Source organism: Hippocampus comes, unplaced genomic scaffold, assembly GCF_001891065.2.
Source record: "Hippocampus comes isolate QL1 unplaced genomic scaffold, H_comes_QL1_v1.1 scaffold151, whole genome shotgun sequence".
Classification (NCBI taxonomy): Eukaryota; Metazoa; Chordata; class Actinopteri; order Syngnathiformes; family Syngnathidae; genus Hippocampus; species Hippocampus comes.
The window spans coordinates 737,836-757,292 of NW_017805591.1; the positions used below are offsets into that span (position 1 = coordinate 737,836).

Consider the following 19,457-nt stretch of genomic DNA (forward strand, 5'->3'; position numbering starts at 1 on the left):
TCTTTACTGAACAAGCGTGTGGGTGCTGTCAGGGAGAAAATAAGATGAGAGATTTGGCTTATGCACAGTAGGTCAGTGGGGAAAATTAAACAAGATGTCACATCTAAAAATCTTCTGCTTTACAGTGGATCCTCACGTCGAACAATTTTGAGTCTAACCAAAGTATCTCATGAGACTTCTGCAAAGTGAGGAAGCATCTCAAGGATTGACGCCACATCGGTTGATCTTTTTGGAGTTTTTGTGTCAGTGATAATAAATCATAGAGGCAGAAATGGAACTCAATGCAAACATGTGCGTCCGCTGCACGGTATGAGCAATGCCATTCATAAATATCAGTTGCTTGTAAAATAAGTTGATAAAAGTTCTAATGTCAATGAATCAATTGAAAATCTGTGACTATCTTTGACCATTATTTCATTTTTATTTCAGGAAATGTGGGCTGTTGGGCAATGTGGGCTCAACCAGTATTCAAAACAGATGAGTGTCGACAACTACACTGCTTTTATTTCAGCAAATTTTAGGTCGTCCTGAGAAGAACAAGCATCTCAGCTTTGATATTGAACACCGAAATGAATGCTCCGCATGCCAATCTTACACAATAATTTGGCACCATAAACAGGATTGCTCTATTCTTTACAATGTCACAGTAAATAGTATAAGGGAACACCGAAAAGGACTAGCTTCTTTTAAGCTGCCTTAGTAAGGGTCAACTACATACATTTGGTTTCGCAGAGACCATGAAGAAATGTTTCCCCATTAAAAATGTGTCCCTTTGATTAAAATGGAGCTGAAGTGTCTCATATCAGGTTTAAATGGCTTCTGATTCCCTTATAATTCATCCCTTGAATTATTTACAAAACCTTGAAAGCAACAATATCTGAAATGATCATTGTCATGATGAAGTATTAACATGATCACCCTGCTTCCACACGGTGAGTTGCCGTTTAATTTTCTTTTTAGAGCATGCTTTTATTTGCAAAATTCAAATCCAAGAATAAACTGATTCATGACTTGGTCTCACTGGACAGTCATTGGTCGATTCACTCACTGTCGATGCAATCATTGGACAGGCTCACATTATCTACTTAAACTGTATGCTTAAAAGTTTACCTTGAATTGAACACCTTTTCACTGCTCCAGTTATGTTTAAAGTAGAAAAGACAAGGAAAATGAGCAGGCCAAACAAGGCTATCATTTGGTGCCATGTAATAGCGCAGAAGTCTCGAGAGGCTCCACACAGCTTGAGAGGAAGCAAGGTGAGTGGAGAGGCTATCGAAAGAGCAGCACACAAGCGCATAGTGCATCGGACGACCGTTTGAGAGGCTGCGAGAGCGTGTTAACATTCGCCTCCTATACGTCAATAGCATGTCACGAATGCGGGCGTCACAATTAGCGACAAAGGAGCCAAATGAAATGCAACTCAGGCATGCAAATGAAAGCCATATGGACCCTCACATCAACAGCCTCCTACTGTAATTCAAAGCAAGATGTACGCATCTCACGGCGAATGCCCATTAAGACTAACATCCATTGTGACAAAATGCATATTTAGCTGACTGGTTGAATTCTGTGAATTTCTCCATGCACACATGAAGCCAGACAATTTGACTGTGATAACCTGGAATACCCAAGACACAAAAAATACATGGTCATAATTAGAAATAAATTATGCACTGCGCAAGTAAGTATAGTGGAAACATCAGCAAAATCCTACCAAATAACAACCTCGTTTATGAAAAACTCATTAGCAAAAAGCTATCTACAGGAGCAACACAAGCAGGAGGGGGGCAACATTGTGTTTAACACTGTGCGCTACATCCTACACTAGTGTCAACACTTGCTATCAGTAGTACGAGTTCATCAATTGTTTTCAGCCATTGGATACACGATCCAGTGCATCCATATTCATGAGTAAAACATGCATCACCTGGTATCGGATGCCGGTTGCCCCAGAAGGCAAGTGTGCGTATGTGCGTGTCCAGTACAAGTCGAAACTGACATGCTTTTTACATGCTCTGTGCTCCCACGTTAATGTTTAATGAGAAGCGGGCAGTGCTTTGCGTTTCATCCCATGTCTCGGCCATGTACAGTGATACCACACACATTCCCATCAAGCCTGGAAGGTGTCTTCAGCATATCTTGTAGCCTCATGCAACTGGCCCTGTATGTCCCACAGATTCTCGTGATTGTCTTTTGTGCTCTTCGGTTATTCAGAGCGCCCCCCAAAAAAAGAGTGACAGAGGCCAGTGCGCCAGACAGTACAGATGGAAACAGTTCAACTGTGAGCTGCTGATAAATATAGAATAAATTATGATAAAGACTGAAAAAAATGTCGGTTGAACTGGATTTTTTTTTTTTTTTTTTTAAGTTAAAAATGGCATTCCTTAATTAGAATCTCACATCACATTGTGGCCAAAAGTGGAACTTTTAGCCTATCCCAGCTGTCTTTGGGCGATTGGCCGGTTACACTTTGTGCTGGTTTCCAGCCAATCCCAGGGCACACAATGATGGACAATTTAGACTGATCAATTAACCTACCGTGCATGTTTTTGCAATGTGGGAGGAAACCAGAGTCCCTGGAGAAAACCCACGCAGGCACGGGGAAAACATGCAAACTCCACATGTAGAGCCAGAGCCCGGATTCGAACACTGGACCTCTGTACTGTGAGAAGGATGTGTTCACCGGTCGACCATCGTGCCACCCTGTTTACATCCCTCTGTCCATTTTCTGAAGTGCTTGTTATTCATTAGGAATACAGCTTAGCTGCTGAATGAATGATAATGTAGAACAATTTTGATATTGCATTAGGTTTCATCACTTAATTATGAAGGTAGTGAGGACTGATTAAATGATCGTAACAGAAGGCTTTGTCAGGGCCTAAGAGGTGTTGAATCTTCAAGGTGAAGACAAAGGCTAGTCAGATAGTGACCATTCCAATGAGTACTGTAAAACATTTATGGTCTCCCCTTTCGATGTAATCAGATAATTCTCAGGGTAGAAGAGGAAATTAATTGTGTCCTGACTTGACCATCTGTGGCTCAGAGACTCGGAGGGGGGTCCTTGCCCCCCCTCCCCTCCAAAGGCTTTTTGGGGTGGAGATCATTAATCGCTAACTAATATACTCAAACAAAAATGCACACTCACATTCACACCTACAGATGATTTAGAGTTTTCATTTAACCCAATGGTTCTTAACCTTGTTTGAGGTACCGAACCCAACCAGTCCATGTGCCCATTCACTGAACCTTTCATAACTGAAAAATAAAAATATGATTATATTACAAATTCAAGACATTAAAAAAAGCATTTATTAAAAACAGAAAAAAGTTAACACATTTAGTATAAGTATAAAGTATACGTTTTTTTAATCATGCATAAAATGAACAAGCCAGTGATGGCCAAGCGGGCATGTCATAACTAATTGACAGGTTGAATCGGGTGTGTCTTATCCTCCATGGCAGAGGCTCTGTCGAACCCCTGAGACTGATTCACCGAACCCCTAGGGTTCGATCGAACCCGGGTTAAGAGCCACTGATTTAACCTACGAAGCATATTTGGGAATGTGGGAGTTGTGTTGTGGTGCACTGAACTTTTCTGGAGGCACTATGGCCTCATTGTGCGTAAATATTGTTCAGCCAAGGAAGAATTAATGCAAGCCGACAGTGACAATGTGTTTTGTTTTCGGTGTTCAAAGATATAAAAATGTTTGCATTATCAGGCTCCAAAAAGCAATCACCGTGTCAGTGGACACTGAAAATGCAACTTTTCCACTTTCGGTATTGTTTAAATGACCCTTGAGTGCCATGCAAGATGCTCTTGCCAATATCGACAGTGGCAACAGCGTTGGCAAACAGCTGCTCAGCAAGATGCCGCAATGAACCCGAGGTAGGCTCGTGGCTGTTTGGCCATTTAGTTTGGCACGCACTGGGAGTCATCGCGCTTTTTTTTTTTTCTGATATCGGTTTGTATGTATTTGCTCAGCTGGCCCGCAGAACAGCAGCCTGAACACCGCAAGGGTCCTTTCGTCGCCATCTAACCAACTCACAAAGTATTCTGGAGCGCTGTGCTGAAATAAGGCCCAGAGGAAATTGTGTGTGTGATTTTTGTTTTTTCCCTTCTAAATCTAATAGTGGACAATTAGTGCTTATGTGGTGGATGAAATTGCGCTTCATTATGCCTCGATTAATGAACGTGTGTTTAATATAAAGATAAGCGGCATAATCCCTATATTGTAAAAATATGTTTTTTGGGAGATAATGTTTTTTTTTTCCCAACAAGCTGCTGTCTCCAGAGACTGGGAGTTGAATGTACTGTTGTCATATTCATGTATATGTACAGTCCACAGTGCAGTACATTTTTGGCTGGAATGAGGTGTCCTCCTGCTTTCATTTCAAGACTCCATGTCTTTTTCTCCTGCATTCAATTTGGACTACGTAACTAACTGAGTTGCACCTCCAATAACGATATGAACATTTTAAAAAGATTTCTTCCTTAAAGTAAATGTTGTGGCGTTCTATAACCAATCCCACGTTCTAAGTCCCGTATTTCTGACCCTTTAGGGCCACTGTCATTCTTGTTCATGTGTTGAAATATGGAAATGAGCCAAACAAGGCAGAGCCACTTTTGTTTGTGGAATTTCACCTCACTTAATAACACGCACATAACGTAATTGTGAAGTCAGTCTCAGAGATCTCATCGATAGCAAAAAAGAAAATCTGTTCACTGTCATTTTGTTTTAATGTACCAAGTATCGCCATCCCAAGAGATATCACATTATTGCTTCCACAAAACACCCTTTGGGTTAAGAGCACAGAATAAACCTATAGTGTATGCAAGTAAACATAAAGAATTACACCAGGGATCTACGTTCATGGTCAAGGTTAAATTGCTAGCATCACAGTACCAAAGAGAAAAACAGCTTTGGTGACGAAAAGGCTAACCCATGTGACTAATGAGTACAAAAATCTAAAAAGGTATTTGCCATGTGTACTGCATAGACTATGAAGCTCCCTTTCCCCTCCTGAAATGATGCCCGTGCCCATAAATGTCCTTATCATATTAAAACAAGCAAATAAACAAACAAAAAAACAATGTCATCTAAAATCCCTACAAAAACCTTTTGTGTCTACCAGGTGTTTTTTGGAGTACAACAAGAAAGCAATCCTGACAGGCAAACACCCTGGTCACTTGAAGATAAGTACACCGCTGCGGTCCAAGCAATTTATGGGTGGAATGATTCACTTGAATGCACCCCCCCCCCCCGCCGCAAGAGCTGAAAATAATTAAATTTAAAACATAGCGCGAAAGCCGATTAGTTTTTATTTATGGATTTATAAATGTGACATCGTCGTTAAGCTCACTGCTCTGACTGTCATTTAATTTATTTTTAATTACCAGGTCATCAGCTACAGTGGTAGGGATTTATTATTTGATGATTCACTGGTACTTGCTTCATGACTCGAGAGTCAACTGGTCGGCTTTCCAAGGCAATAGGTAACGGTAATATTTTAGGGAATTTGGATTTCTAACAATTATTCAAATTAAAATGAATGAATTGTGCAAACAGACTAATATTAATCCACTAAAAAGAGTAAAAAAAAAACAGCCTCTTAGCTTTATGATGAATGAGGAAGGGTAATAAATATTGCCATGCTCATGTGCCTCACACACATCTTCATTTTAGAACAGTAACTGTCTTACAAGTGTAACACAAAATCAACCACGAATGGAAAATAAATAAATTGGTTAAATAGTGTCTGAAGCTAACATAGCAGTTTGCATTTTGACAAAGTGCTACTACTCGGAGATGCAGCTAGACTTCGATGCATGATGCCAATCCCGAAACCCAAGTCAAAGTCATTTGTTCATAAAACCTCGATCAATACCGGTTGAGGGTCTGATCAATTCAGCAAGTAGAAACTCTACCAAAATAAAACCTGTAACAACATCCACAAAAGTAGGACTTGGAAAATGCCAGTCTTTTCTGAGTCCACTTACTTTGTGGTAATTTACAGGCTGTCCTTCAAAAGCCAACAGGAAAAAAAAAACAGAGCACATGCAATCATCCATCCATTTTCTATGGCGGTGGTCATAAAAATGCGAGCATAGTTTACACAGTCGGCCCACGTAAACATTCACAGTTTAGCCGCTAATAACTAGCCGGCAGCTACCGGACGAAGGCAGCAATCGTTTGTGTCATCGTTTCATCATGCGCGTTTTTACGTCGCAATAATGCTGTTCGGATTATAACTTTATGTTTACATTTTAAGGCATATTCATTATTCCTGAGGAGTCCATATTTAGTAGTTCATGTGTCCTTTTATATTGTTCTATATCATTAATGAAAGACAATGTTAAGAAAATTTTGATGACCCCATAATGATCTTTGTTGTCAGTACCGATACTTTAAAACTGGCAATTTAAAAGCAAGGTAAAGCCAATTTCTATTTCCCCAAAGCAAAAATATTTCCACGCTCTTGTGACATAAACCGGCCATATATGATGTCAGTGACACATATAACAAATGTTGTTTACAGTGTTGTGAATTTGATGGATGTTGTCTCATATAACTTCGATTCTGAGTAAAGTTCTTGTTAGCACACAGTTGTTGTCCGCACTTTATATTGGATGACATTTTGACGATGATGATGGAGCGTCACTTCGCGTCACTGTCCTTGTTCCTCGCTACATGTCCCGTAGTCCCGCTTCCATTGGTATGAATGTTTTAAGACTAGTGCTGATAGGAATCGTCAGGCTAACCACTATTATCACCTACAACCATTTTATTTTCATACTCTTGGACGTATGAAAGCCGTGTCACCTCTTTGATATTTAGCTGTTTCACAGAGTGTTATTGTCCGGCAACGGCAGCAGACGGATGAGTTGAAAGTCTTCTGTAAAATGGCCGATGCGATGATGAGTTGCCAAAAACACTTGAGAATCAATTATGGGCTTAAAACGTCAATGCGGAGGGCCAAAGACGACTCGCCCACTAATCGGTTCAAGCCCGAACACAGTCTGGTGACTACAATGAATTTGGGGCATGTTGTTCACAAGTAAATGAGTCGAGTCCAGATCACTATTTTTTTTGAACATTCTGGTTCAGGGGTTAGTATACAAAGCAATGCACAGGGGAGACAATTTAGCAGAAGACAACTTTTCCGCCACCTCGGAAGTCTCTAATTAGTTCAGTGGCCCGAGTTGCACTTTTGTTACAGATTAAATAAGATTCAAAAGGAACTGATTAAGGAAGAACAATGAACCCGCCGTTCTGTGAGTCACGCTTGCAATTATGCGCACCGATGGAATGATCACAATGAAACGGTTGCAATGAAATCAGGTCATTTGTGCCTTAAGTACGAAAGAATGTTGCCTCATGACAAAAACAGGTTGGATCATGAATAATGTGAGCTTTTCACAGGCTGCCAACGTATTGCATTCAGTCAACATGAGCTAGTATGAAATTGTATCCAGCGGAGCCCAGATGCATACACTCGGTTTAGTGAGCAATTACAGCAGGCTGGTAGGACACATGATTGGTGTTTGCGATGATTGGCAAAGAAATCACTTTGTCTTTGGGGCCAGCCTCCTTCGAAGCTCGTCTCAGCACGGGCTATCCCTTCGTGACAGTGATGTATGAGCGGTGCCGCCAATGCCTCAACTTCTCATTTTATTACTCCTCAACACCAGGTCAGGGTGTAATTTTCACTCCCACATTACGCGTGCCGCCAAGATTCTCCATTCATTAGAAGACGCAGTCCCCGTCAAGTTCATGAAAGGCAATAAACAGTGGCAGGAAATGTCACACTGAGGAAGAAAAAAAACATCTCATTAGAGGTTTCAGTGGAAATGAACTGACTGCAGTAAAATTAACATAACATTTATAAATACCAGCAAGGCTTATCCTGAAACCCTGCTGGAAGTGAATTATTGGCTGTTCTACTGTATGAGATTCTCACAGTGAGAGTGTGCATGTAATTGGAAACACTCCCGCCGTAATGTGTGACTATGTGAGTCCTACTCTTCGAGCCTTCTGTCTGCTGGGATAAGAAGAATCTTTGTGAAACCTACAGGGAATTTATCTTTTAGTCATTTTTGTACCTTTGTACAGAGACTCAAATGCAATTTCAAGTGGGCAAATAATCATGGTGACAGAGAGAGAAAAAGTTAAGTCAGCATCCAATGATGAACTATGTTTGTTTTGCTTTTTCGCTGGCTTTTTGGAGTTGACTGCTAAAAATTGCTTCTAGTTTGAGTGTCGAGGTAGCGAGCCGCTGACCGGCTGGCTGCTACATGCACTTTTGAACAGCAAGTTTTAAGGATTTATGTTCAGAACTGGGCGGCCCAGTGGTCCAGTGGTTAGCGCGTCGATCTCACAGTGCAGAGGTTTAAATCTAGCTCTGGCCTCCCTATGTGGAGTTTGCATGTTCTCCCCGGGTCTGCGTGGGTTTTCTCCGGGTACTCCGGTTTCCTCCCACATTCCAAAAACATGTATGGCAGGCTGATTGAACACTCCAAATTGTCCTTAGGTGTGAATGTGAGCGCGAATGGTTGTTCGTCTATGTGTACCCTGCGATTGGCTGGCAACCGGTTCCGGGTGTCCCCCGCCTGCAGCCCGACGACAGCTGGGATAGGCTCCAGCATGCCCCGCGACCCTTGTGAGAATAAAGCGGATCAGAAAATGGGTGGATGGATGGATGGATGGATGTTCAGACCTTAATTTTGTGAAATCTCTATATAAGACGTTTTAAGGTTCCGTAGACATCCTGATTATTGCATTAATGCTTCAGTTCTTTTAACACTTATTACCAAAAAAAAAGACATTAAAGTACATTAAATCATGTGAGCAGTGGAGCCAGGAGAAACACGTTGGGAACACTTTCATGGAACAAATTAAACATTTACAAGTTGGAAATGTCAATGGTTCTGATAGCCCTGTTTCCTCCCACCACCCACCATTGATGTATAAAAGTGGGATGCATGAATGTGAGCACGTAATTAAAAAATATGACTGAAGATGTTGGTCATGAAAACAAGTGTGAACAAATGTTTTTCTTATGCTTCATCTGATGCTGGGATAATGCAGTGTGTCCGTTTTGATGCCTCTCCGCGTACTCTCAACCGTCACCTCTTGCAGTCGCTCTTGGCTTCAGAGAGTGAGGTCACAAAGAGTGACAGGCAAGCTTTTGCACAGATGGGACATTGATCACAGGGACATGGACAAGAAAATTTATAAATACAGTACTGTGCAGCGAGCAGACAACTGCAGCTGCGCCTGACTGTGTCTCGCAGAGGTTGTATGAATAAATCACGATGAAGCTTCATCTTCCGTGCAGCGCGTAGCTCAAGAGACAAGCTTTTCACATATGTAAAAGTCAATGAGATGGTGCTTTGAATTTGAATAGACTTCAGCTGCGCAATACTTTAAGTATACTTTGTTTGTCATGTGATGTTTGTTCAAACATCTGACTAACCGGTACGTATTGGGGATGTATCATTGGCGTTTGCTTTATTTTCTTCCTATTCTCTATTTTTGGAAAAATAGTGTGACACCAAAAGCATATTTAATCTTATCGTAAGACACTATAACATTAGGCACAGTTTGAACGTTAACACTGCCCTAAAATCTTTCACTACTATGATCAATGTCTCGCAAAGTAAAAAGGATACTTTCTCCTTAAGGGGAAATCAAAGCCTGGATGGCACTAAACTTCTTGAATTTCAATGGCAAGAAAACAGAAGTTATGGTGTTTTGTCCCAGTGGCCTGGTTGATTTGGCCCTCTTGGTGTCTATTCTAAAGCCAACAGCTGACAAATTACTGCTGTTCTTAAATCCAGCATTCATTCATTCAATCAATTATTTATTCATGTTTTATTTTATTTAATCAATGTTGGCCAGCTGGCTTAAGTAAATCCTCTCCTTTCACAACAGCAGTTACAGTGATCCATGCCTTGATTTGATCTTGGCTTGATAATGCACTTCATTTTGGAGTGAGGTAGTCCTCCCTCTGTCCCGAACGGTGGTGGTAGCGGACCCCAAAAAGCAGGCAAGACGGAGGAGCAGGGGGAACTTGACAAACTGTATTAACAAAACACTGAGAAAACTTAATCCAGAACAAAGTCCTAAAAACAACAAGAATCCAAAGAAACAAACAAAAAGCCGAAAAGAAAAAAAAATGATGCAATTAATTGCATTGCACATAAAAGTAAAATGAAAATGGTGTCATGTTTTGGGTGATGTTAGGTGGAGGACCCCAAAAAGAGGGGAGGCAGGAGGAGCAAGATGGGCTGAACAAAATGTATTAACAAGAAAAAACATTTGCAGGGTACAATGGAGAAACTAACTCAAATACTCGAACAAAGTCCCGAAAACCACAAGAAACCAAAATAACAAACAAACAAAAAAAAAACCGACAAAAACAAAACATGACAGAGGGCACACAGACAGTCACAATGATCCACCTACGACTGGCAGAATGCAAGGAACCAAATACAAGCAAAGTGACGAGACAACGAGAAACACCTGGACAAGACACAAAGGTTGAGGGAGCTGATTGGTTCAGCACAAGGGCCCCCCGGATGACGAGAACAGGTGGAGACAAAAAGGGCATATGAGGGAACAAAACCAAATCTCACGTAACGAAAACATAACAAATGGTACCTAAATAAATATTTGAAAACAAACTTTTTCAATATAGATGCAAATGTATTGAAGTTAAAAGTTAAATACAACTGAATTGTACCCCGGCGGCAATCCGTTTGTGTACCACTAGAGGGAGTGTGCGTACCCTAGTTCGAGAATCACGGTTTTTGAACGACACTGACTATACATCATTCATGTAAATCAATAGAATGTCTGGATGATTTTTTTTCCTGGTTATGTCACATGTTGCTTGGCAGATTTTAAAGAGCTTTATCATAACTGCCTCGTAGGCCTCCCCCCAAAAATTTTAATATGCAAACCATGTCCTCTGGAGGCAGATGGCATCGTGCCTCTGGAGAGAAACATGCACATGCAAGTAAATTACACCCAAAGCAGCAATTAATTAATTAATTTCATAAATCAATACTACTTGACGGTAAATTAGCCATAAGTCTGAATATGAATGGGAATGTTTGTCTATAACTATCTCTGGAACTAGTTCATTTGGAATAGGCACCACTTAATCGCCACCCTACGAGGACAAACTACTATGTATTGACAACAACAAAAATAAAAAATAGATGACATGTTAAATATGCATTATTATGTAAACGTAAACAGCCCAAAGTGATCTTGTTGATACTTTAGGTAGTAGCAAAGTTGTCTCCATCTGTTATTCAGTCTTACAGGGAGGAAGTGAAAGTAATACACCAGGGACAAAGATTTCAGCCCTTCGTGATGAAGGCTGAACTAATCCCTTCTCACTGGATAAGCTTGCATCCTTCTCGGGGGCGCACCTCAGGTTATTGTAAAATGATGATTTGTACATCATTGTATTGTAGCTTGATTATGAATCAGGTATACTCCTTTAAGAATTGCAGTTTGTTACTGTACTGATTCATGGGAGATCTTGTTTATTGAGCCAATATTTAGTGTCAGTCGTGTCTACTACAAGTCCTAAATGAGCAATCCAAACAAGCTGTTTGCTCTTTACTGCACTGCTTTCCTCTGGTATGAAGCGTCACTGGCTAATCAGATGTGCAAACACGGAGGCTTATTATCATATTCAGAGGTTGTCAATATTACACATGTGCTACGAAGCCACACCGATGGCAAAAGCAATGTCATCTGTCAATACAAAGTCAGTTATCTCCATGTGGTAACCCGCCGTCATAGTGGTGTTAAGTACTGCTCTGGATGATCACGTTTATCACAGTCTCAAGTCAACGCATTGTACAGTGACTTTTCATCGCCATAGTCTTGTGGATGTCTTGTTAACAGAAAGAGCCTCACACGCCTTAGTATGTCCATCATCATAAGATAAAGTCTTGTATGTAAGACGCCCTGGATGCGGGTGATGCATTGAACTGTCCTGACACAAGTCATTGTTGATTTCACTGTTGTAGGGCAAAGACTCTAGGGCTGCAGATAAGACTGTTGCCATGGTCCTGAAGGAGATACCGAGTAAGGCGTCATCAGAAGGGAAGCCCCTCCTCACGGTGACTACCAAGGTGGGCAGAACCATTGCAGAACACCCGCTGCCTCCAAGTGAATTGTCCTCCTGTTTTCGTTGTACGGATGCAATAACAAACTGACTTCCTGTTGTGTATACAAAATATAGAAGCTGTCATTTTCAGCTACCGGGTGGTTCGAGTTGGCAGAAAATATATAGAAGTTGACAAATATTTTCACACAGTGATCGAATGGTTTGCACGTGTGTGCATGTTATCCCCGTGCCTGCGTGGGTTTTCTCCGGATACTCCGGTTTACTCCCACATTCCAAAAACATGCATGGCAGGCTGATTGAACACTCCAAATTGTCCCTAAGTGCGAGTGTGAGCACGAATAGTTGTTTGTCTATGTGTGCCCTACGATTGGCTGGCAACCGATTCAGGGCATACACCGCCTAGGACCCGAAGACGGCCGGTATAGGCTCCAGCATGTCCGCGACCCTAGTGAGAATAAGCATCTTAGAAAATGAATAGGATGGATGGATGAATAATAATAATAATAATAATAATAATGCTTCTACGGATCAACCAGTTTGGCTCATTAGGCACATTGAGGAAATCTGAATCCAAATCAGATTTTTTTTTTTTTTTTTTAATGTATGTGGATTTGGTTTGACTACTGGTATGTAGCACTTCCCGAAAAAAAACTTTATGAACAGTCAACACGATTTTGGAAAATTCTGGAAAATCAAATAAGTCGCCTCACTGTTCAAATCACAGGGCTTAGTCGCTTATTTTACGGTACTAAATTAAGACATCTTCAACAAAAATTGTGTTCCTTCTACACACAGCACGACACCCAAATGTTGCAGTCCTTCACGTCAACATTCATCTTCTTAGTGTGTTTCCAGGAGGATTTACCTACGAGGTCAACACACATTTCATCTCTCAAATCAAGTCTGACAAACCTCCTCATTACCATTTAACACCTTATGAGCATGGCATCAAAAACTCTTTTCAAATGCCACACAGACCTGACTGAGCTCATTGCATCCTTCTGCTTCACTCCGTGATTGCTTTCGTGAAAAACGTGCGTGTGCCGCTCCATGTCATCTTATATTTCTGTCTGATTCAATAACCTGCAGCATGCTTTATAGTCAATTGTTTTCCTAATGCAATGTCTCATTTGATAAGCTGTCACACAACCGAGATAATGGTTTTACTTGAGGGAAAAGATTAACATATGGCTCTGCATTGTTGCTGAAGGCTAGAAGCTTGTACAGAAGATTGTACATGAACAGCATGGACTTTCTGTATTCGAGAATAGCTAAAATGTCATGATTGTTCTGAAGGAAGACGTTGCTTCAAACACATGGAAGAACATCTTTCTCAACCACAAAGTAAGAGTGGTGAATTCCTCATATGTCTGAATGAATTGTGCCATGTTAAAATGTCTTCCAGGGCTATCGGAAGTGATTATCAGTCAAAGTAAGGACAGTGCCTACAGTGTGGCATTTAGCTGCCTATCAATGACAAGATATATCTTCTCGCTGACAAAAATATGCACACACATATATTCACGTCTTCAAATCTCATATGACTGCTTTGAATATCACCCCTGTATTTGTCACTGAATCCTAAAACGCAAACATCTTAACAGTTGGTGTGCTGCAAATTCAAATAAATTATGAAATATATTATCAAATCTAAACGTTAGTTATTTAACTTCGAGCAAAATATTGTATAACCCTGAGTATGTTTAAGTGTAAATGTCCCAAATGAATAATTGGTTGGAAGGCTTTTAATCCGTTGAAAAATATCGAAATGATAAATCATTATAATCACAAACCTTTTCATGAAAACAAGTCTGTTTCCACATACATTCCGTATGTCTTTGATTGGTTTCCCATACATACTGAAGGAAGCAGTTGTTTCAAGGCAGTATTGTGTGGTAGAGAGCAGCTGTTTAATAATTTAAGCATGAACCAAGGGAAGCACGAAAAACCAATTAGGTTGTTTGTGTTTCTTGATGAAAAAAAAAAAACAACAAAACAAAAAAAAACCCTCAATGTCTTAACATTCTTTAAAAGGATTTCAAAACACTCACACAATAGTCATGCATGCTGCATGACTGTTTTCCCAAATATCTGAAAAAAGTAATGATGATGGCTAAATTCTTCAGAGGCGTTTTTAAGGGTCATCGTGTCCTGACTTGATGTCACTTAGCAAATGACAGAGGCTAAGTGACAGGCTGCGGCTCCTCACGCCGCATGTCAGGTCAAGTCTATTTGTAAAGTGCATTACTGCGTAGATCTCACTCGATTTTACTGAGTCAGGGGTGAGAGCCTCGGACACACGAACTCCCAGAAAGCCTTCACTTGTATGAAAGAAAAAAAAAAACAAACAAGTCATTATATTTTTCAACATGGTTATATAAACAGTTTCACTCCCATGAGTAAAAATATTGTCATACCATCTTCATAAGTCGACTTTACACTTCACAAAAACTGTCTGTGTGCCAAGAAAGGTGTCAAGGGTAAAATTAATTCAGCCACCAATGTAAAGTATAACAATCACATCCCACCCAAACATTTCATCACAAGTGACAAGCATATGTTAGCTAACCAACTAATCACATTCCTCCCACCTCTTCTTCTTCAATAGTGCATACAGATGGCTATCAACCCAAAAGCAATTGAACCAACATTTCAAGAAGAAGCTAAGCTAACGATTAGCTTAACTAGTAACTACATGGTAATGACAAACTCTTGTCATTTTTATTGTTGTGAATGAATGTCACGAGAATTGTGGAAACACATTACATAACACATTTCTTCTCTATTTCAGGTCATTCACTTAAATTGGCTATCATTATGTTAAATGTCACTATTGAAGAATCATTAGCTTGTGCCACACTCTGTGTCAGCCACACACAAAAGGATTTACTTTGGTCAATATTGAGCAGGCATTTAGGATTGTCGACCCTGGCTGTTGCCTGAGCAGTCTTGTGATAAACATATAGAGACATCTGAAAAACAGGCCTTTGCCGGCTTGGATCAGGAGAGGAAAAAATGCTCAAATTAGAAAAGTTTTTTTGACGTGTCCCGAGTCTTCTGTCTGTTGACATCACCATAACTTTGACATTGGCTGAACTGAGGTCGACAGAGGTGCACACATATCGTGCATCATAATGGGTCGTGTCCAAAATTGGTTGAACAGTTCAGGCATGTTTTCTCCTGGAATGAATTCCTCGATTTCTACAAGCTTGAAGGCATTGGAGAGTTGGTTGCACTATGTATATCAATAATATATGAAGTAGGCCAACAGATCAACAGATATCTAAAAAGGTCACAGCAGCGGGTGTCTGAATCACCAACTGAGCTATGTTGCTCCCGAGGCATTTTCAGTCTGAACAAACACTGTTAATTAATTCTAATTCTGGTTACAACAATGTGAGAAGTGAAAGATAAATCCTGTCCAGCCATGTCAAGGGGTGAAAAGAAGACTAAGGATTGGCTACAGCAAGTTTAAAGATGACTGAATCCGAGCCATCTAAAGAGTGAATTATTAAATACAAGGTGAAGATAAAATGACTGAATGAAACTGGCTGTAAAAGCCTCCAGGTTCCCTCCAGTAACTTCACTTCTTTCCTTGAGTTTTCCTTTACGTAACCAATTCCAAGCTCACCTTGAAGGCTCTGATGTTTATTCCACTCCCTTGACAACAACTTCTCTCAAACTCTCTCGAGTAAAGCCCAAGCGACGCAATTAGTAGAAGTTTCCCACTACATAATTTACTTGATTACTCCTTAAAGGAGACACAAAGAGATATACTGTTCCATGAAAATGCATGAATAGTCAATGCTAACCTCCTTGTAGAGATAGCAGGTTGTTTTCTATGCTTCTGTTTGGAGCAGTAAACCAAGATTGGGTTTCCACCATACACAAACAGTGTGGCATCATTGTAGTGTAAACCATGAAGAATTGCACCAGAAGCAGACCACAATGAAAACAAACAAAAAACATCACTCATGATGAATTATTTTTGTGTTTAAAAAAGCAAGATGTGTTTGAAGACTTTCGTGTTCCTCCCATCACATTCCTTTCGATAATGAAACGCATTAGTCGGGTAGTCTTACACAATAACAGAAGCTTATGACATTACGACTCACTTTGACAGCCTAACCACTTTCAATCAAGTTATCTGGAGAATATGCTTGGTTTGAAACTGCAAGTTTTACATTTTACGATCAGATTACGATTAGATGTGCTATGATAAGTGCTAAAAACTTGACCAGAAAACAGCGAAACTTTGGATGTTGTGGCAAAGACATAATGACAAAGTAGCTGTCATCAACAACAATCTCAACACAGTGAAATAGTCCAGTGACTTAGAGAAACGGGCAAATGTAAAGGAAGCCCAAGAAATATGGTCTGCCGTCGGTAATTATTCAAATGAGATTAATGCATTGCTAGTTTTGTGGACATGGCTAAGTTTAGCAGCTAGTAGTTCGTCTATTATAGATTGCATAAGAACATGACGTCGACCACACGGAAAATACTTGAAACAACAATGTTGTACATGTTAGCGAAATCAGAGTACGCTTCCGGACAACACTGACTCATCACGCTGTTTTGTGGTTGGATTAAAGTTTGTTTTGCTCGTCTACGAAAGTTACTAAAGCTAAGAGACAGTAAGCACCCTAATTCACAGAAGCCCTCAAATTCTCTTGTTAGATTACATACACACAGCATGATAGTTGTTTACTTTGGTAAGATTCAACTAGCACAAGGTTTAACTGAGGTAGTCACCATACAAGAGTGATTGATACATCGACAGACAGACAGACTGATAGGTACTGTTGCTAGGTACTGTAGACAGAGAGACAGACTGAGAGACAGACAGTAGGCAAATTAAAACTTATTGTTGGGGCGGTATTATAGAATGACAAAGCAACTGTGAGAAAGACAAACACACTGATAGGAACTGTAAGTAGATTCAATATCTGAGCTAACTGTCAACCAAGCTGAGAGACCGTCGGCCAGATAGAATGATAGGTACTGCACTGCAGGTAGATACATAACAACGAGAGACAGATACATACTCTAGATAGATCCTTTAGCAACTGTCAACATCTCCATATTGTCGAAATAAAAACGGGGATGAGATGAAAATGTCTGTAAGAGGCTTTTTTTTTTTTTTGACAGCCCTGACCTTCAGCCACTCACAACACTGTAAACATTACTCTGCAGGGAATGACAGCAGATGGACAGGCATATACAGGCATATTTACATTCCCAGAGACAAAAATAAAGGGAAAAAGGAGGCTAGATTGTCCGTCATTCCAGGCAATTTTCACCCAATCTAAAAGGTGATATCAAAAATGGGCCAAGGTTTAATGGCTGACAACTCCAAGACTAGCTTAACCTTTTAACTTACATTCAGGTTCAACTCCAAATTGTGGCACTTGAGAGCGTAAGACCTAAAATGTTCATATATGTGTGTGTGTGTGGGGGGGGGGGGCATAATCTGTTGAACACTGACATTTAATTTATTTCTTTTGCCATTTTGCACACTGCAGTCAGTAGCTCATTCATTCAATTCATATCGAAAAAGCACAACAACGCCAAAGTCTTAATTCTGGCCAATTCTTGATGTTGCTTTTTTTCTTAGATTTATTCCTGCTTGTATTGTGAGGCTGTGTGACTGGTACATGCGTGCATTTAATTTCATGAAACCACGACTGTGTTCAAAGGGATAGTGACCATCAATTACAGGCGCCTTTGCATAGGTTACCCGATGGCAATCATGCCAAGGATCTTTTGTTGTGTTTGTGTGCTCAGAAGCCACTTGAGCCATCGGCCCAAGAGGTTAGGCATGAGGGGCAAACATAAGGGGCTACTTTCAACATGAAAATAACTGACAAAAAAAAATCACCCCAATTTTTTTTTAACATTTTTTTAATGCTTTATGACTAAACTACAGAGAAGAGAAGTTTAACCACAGAACACCCTCCAATCCTTGGATGCTTTTATCAAAGGATTGTCGCAGTGGTCCATTCTGGGGCACTTCAAGTTGGGGTTTTGTCCCCTGTCGCATTCACGGCCACTTGCAATACTGCCCATTGTTGTCTGCAAGACAGAGAAAGAACAATATGTGACCATGTCAGAATTCTGCCATTCAGTGATCCCCCCCATTTATTGTGAGGGCATTTGACATACTTTGATCATATGAGTAAGACCCTAGTGTGCCAACTCCACGCTGGTGGCAAGAATGGAAAGCACATTTGGCAAAATAGGATGAAACAATGTACAGCTACTCACATGGGAGATCACCGCAGACTTGGCCATTTTGACACGTCACGGGAACATGTTGAGAGCATATTCCAAAGAATTTTTTTGCACAGTAACTGCATTGCAGAGCTTCACCTGAGGGGCAGAGTTGGGGATGTTTGATAAATCAAAATGTTTTTTTTGCTTTCGCCTTGTCCCATTCAGCGTCAGCATGTCATCCATTTCATTCAGTTTGTCTTGCGCGTCTTCCTCTCGAACACCAACTGCCCTTGTTTGGCTTTTGACTGCACATGAGACTTGATTTTGAGTTCGACTGTTTTTGTGCTTTCTACTTTACAAATTATTTTTTGCTCCATGTACAGCACTTTGTATACAGCGGTGGTTGTTTTAAAGTGCTCTATAAATACAGTTGAGTTAACTTGACTCATGTCTTCCCTCACTCCATCCATCGAGCTCATCTTCAGACTTCCTCTTTCTTGCCCTCTTTCCCGGCGCCTCCAATTCTCGTCACCCTTCTACCAACATATCCTGTTCTATAAACGTGACCGAACCAGCTACGTCAGCTCTCTCTAACCCCCCCAAAAGCATCTAACCTCGGCTGTCCCTCTGATGAGCTAATTTCTGATCCAATCCATCTTGGCGACGCTGAAAGAAAAACTCTGCTTCCTGTCATTTCTTCACTGCAACTGTCTCTTGTCTGCACATCATGGCCAGCCTCACCAGTGTTTTCGAAACTTTCCCTTTTCTTCTACCGCAACGGGGACAAGTATGGAATAATTCAACTGATTTTGAAACAATCAGACTTCATTCTTGTGGTCACAGAAGTTGTTACTCATGCTAAGGTTATTGTGGGTGTTTTTGTCGAATTATGATTGATCACAGTTTTCTTTCTTGAGGAATTGCGGCTTCTCAATATTTCATCTCATGAAATGTAATCCTCCTCCAATTGTAATAGTGCAGCTCCTTTCTCGCAAAATTATGACATCTCTTTTTATATTGCAGATTTAGTCTCGTGAAATTGCAGTTGATTGTAATTAGTCATACAGTCAAACCTGTTTTCGAACGTCTCT

General features: G+C 40.5%; 1 protein-coding gene across 3 annotated transcripts in view; it reads left to right on the forward strand.

Moving 5' to 3' along the window:
* pex5la (peroxisomal biogenesis factor 5-like a) overlaps positions 1 to 19,457 on the forward strand; it is an 81,482-nt gene that overhangs the window by 20,276 nt on the left and 41,749 nt on the right. For 2 of the 3 annotated variants that reach the window (XM_019880371.1, XM_019880372.1), the window contains exon 2: positions 12,050 to 12,154. The exons of the other annotated variant lie outside the window; for it this stretch is intronic. In XM_019880371.1, the coding sequence (XP_019735930.1) occupies positions 12,050 to 12,154 (105 nt within the window). The remainder of the gene's footprint in view (positions 1 to 12,049; positions 12,155 to 19,457) is intronic. 3 annotated transcript variants of the gene reach the window in all.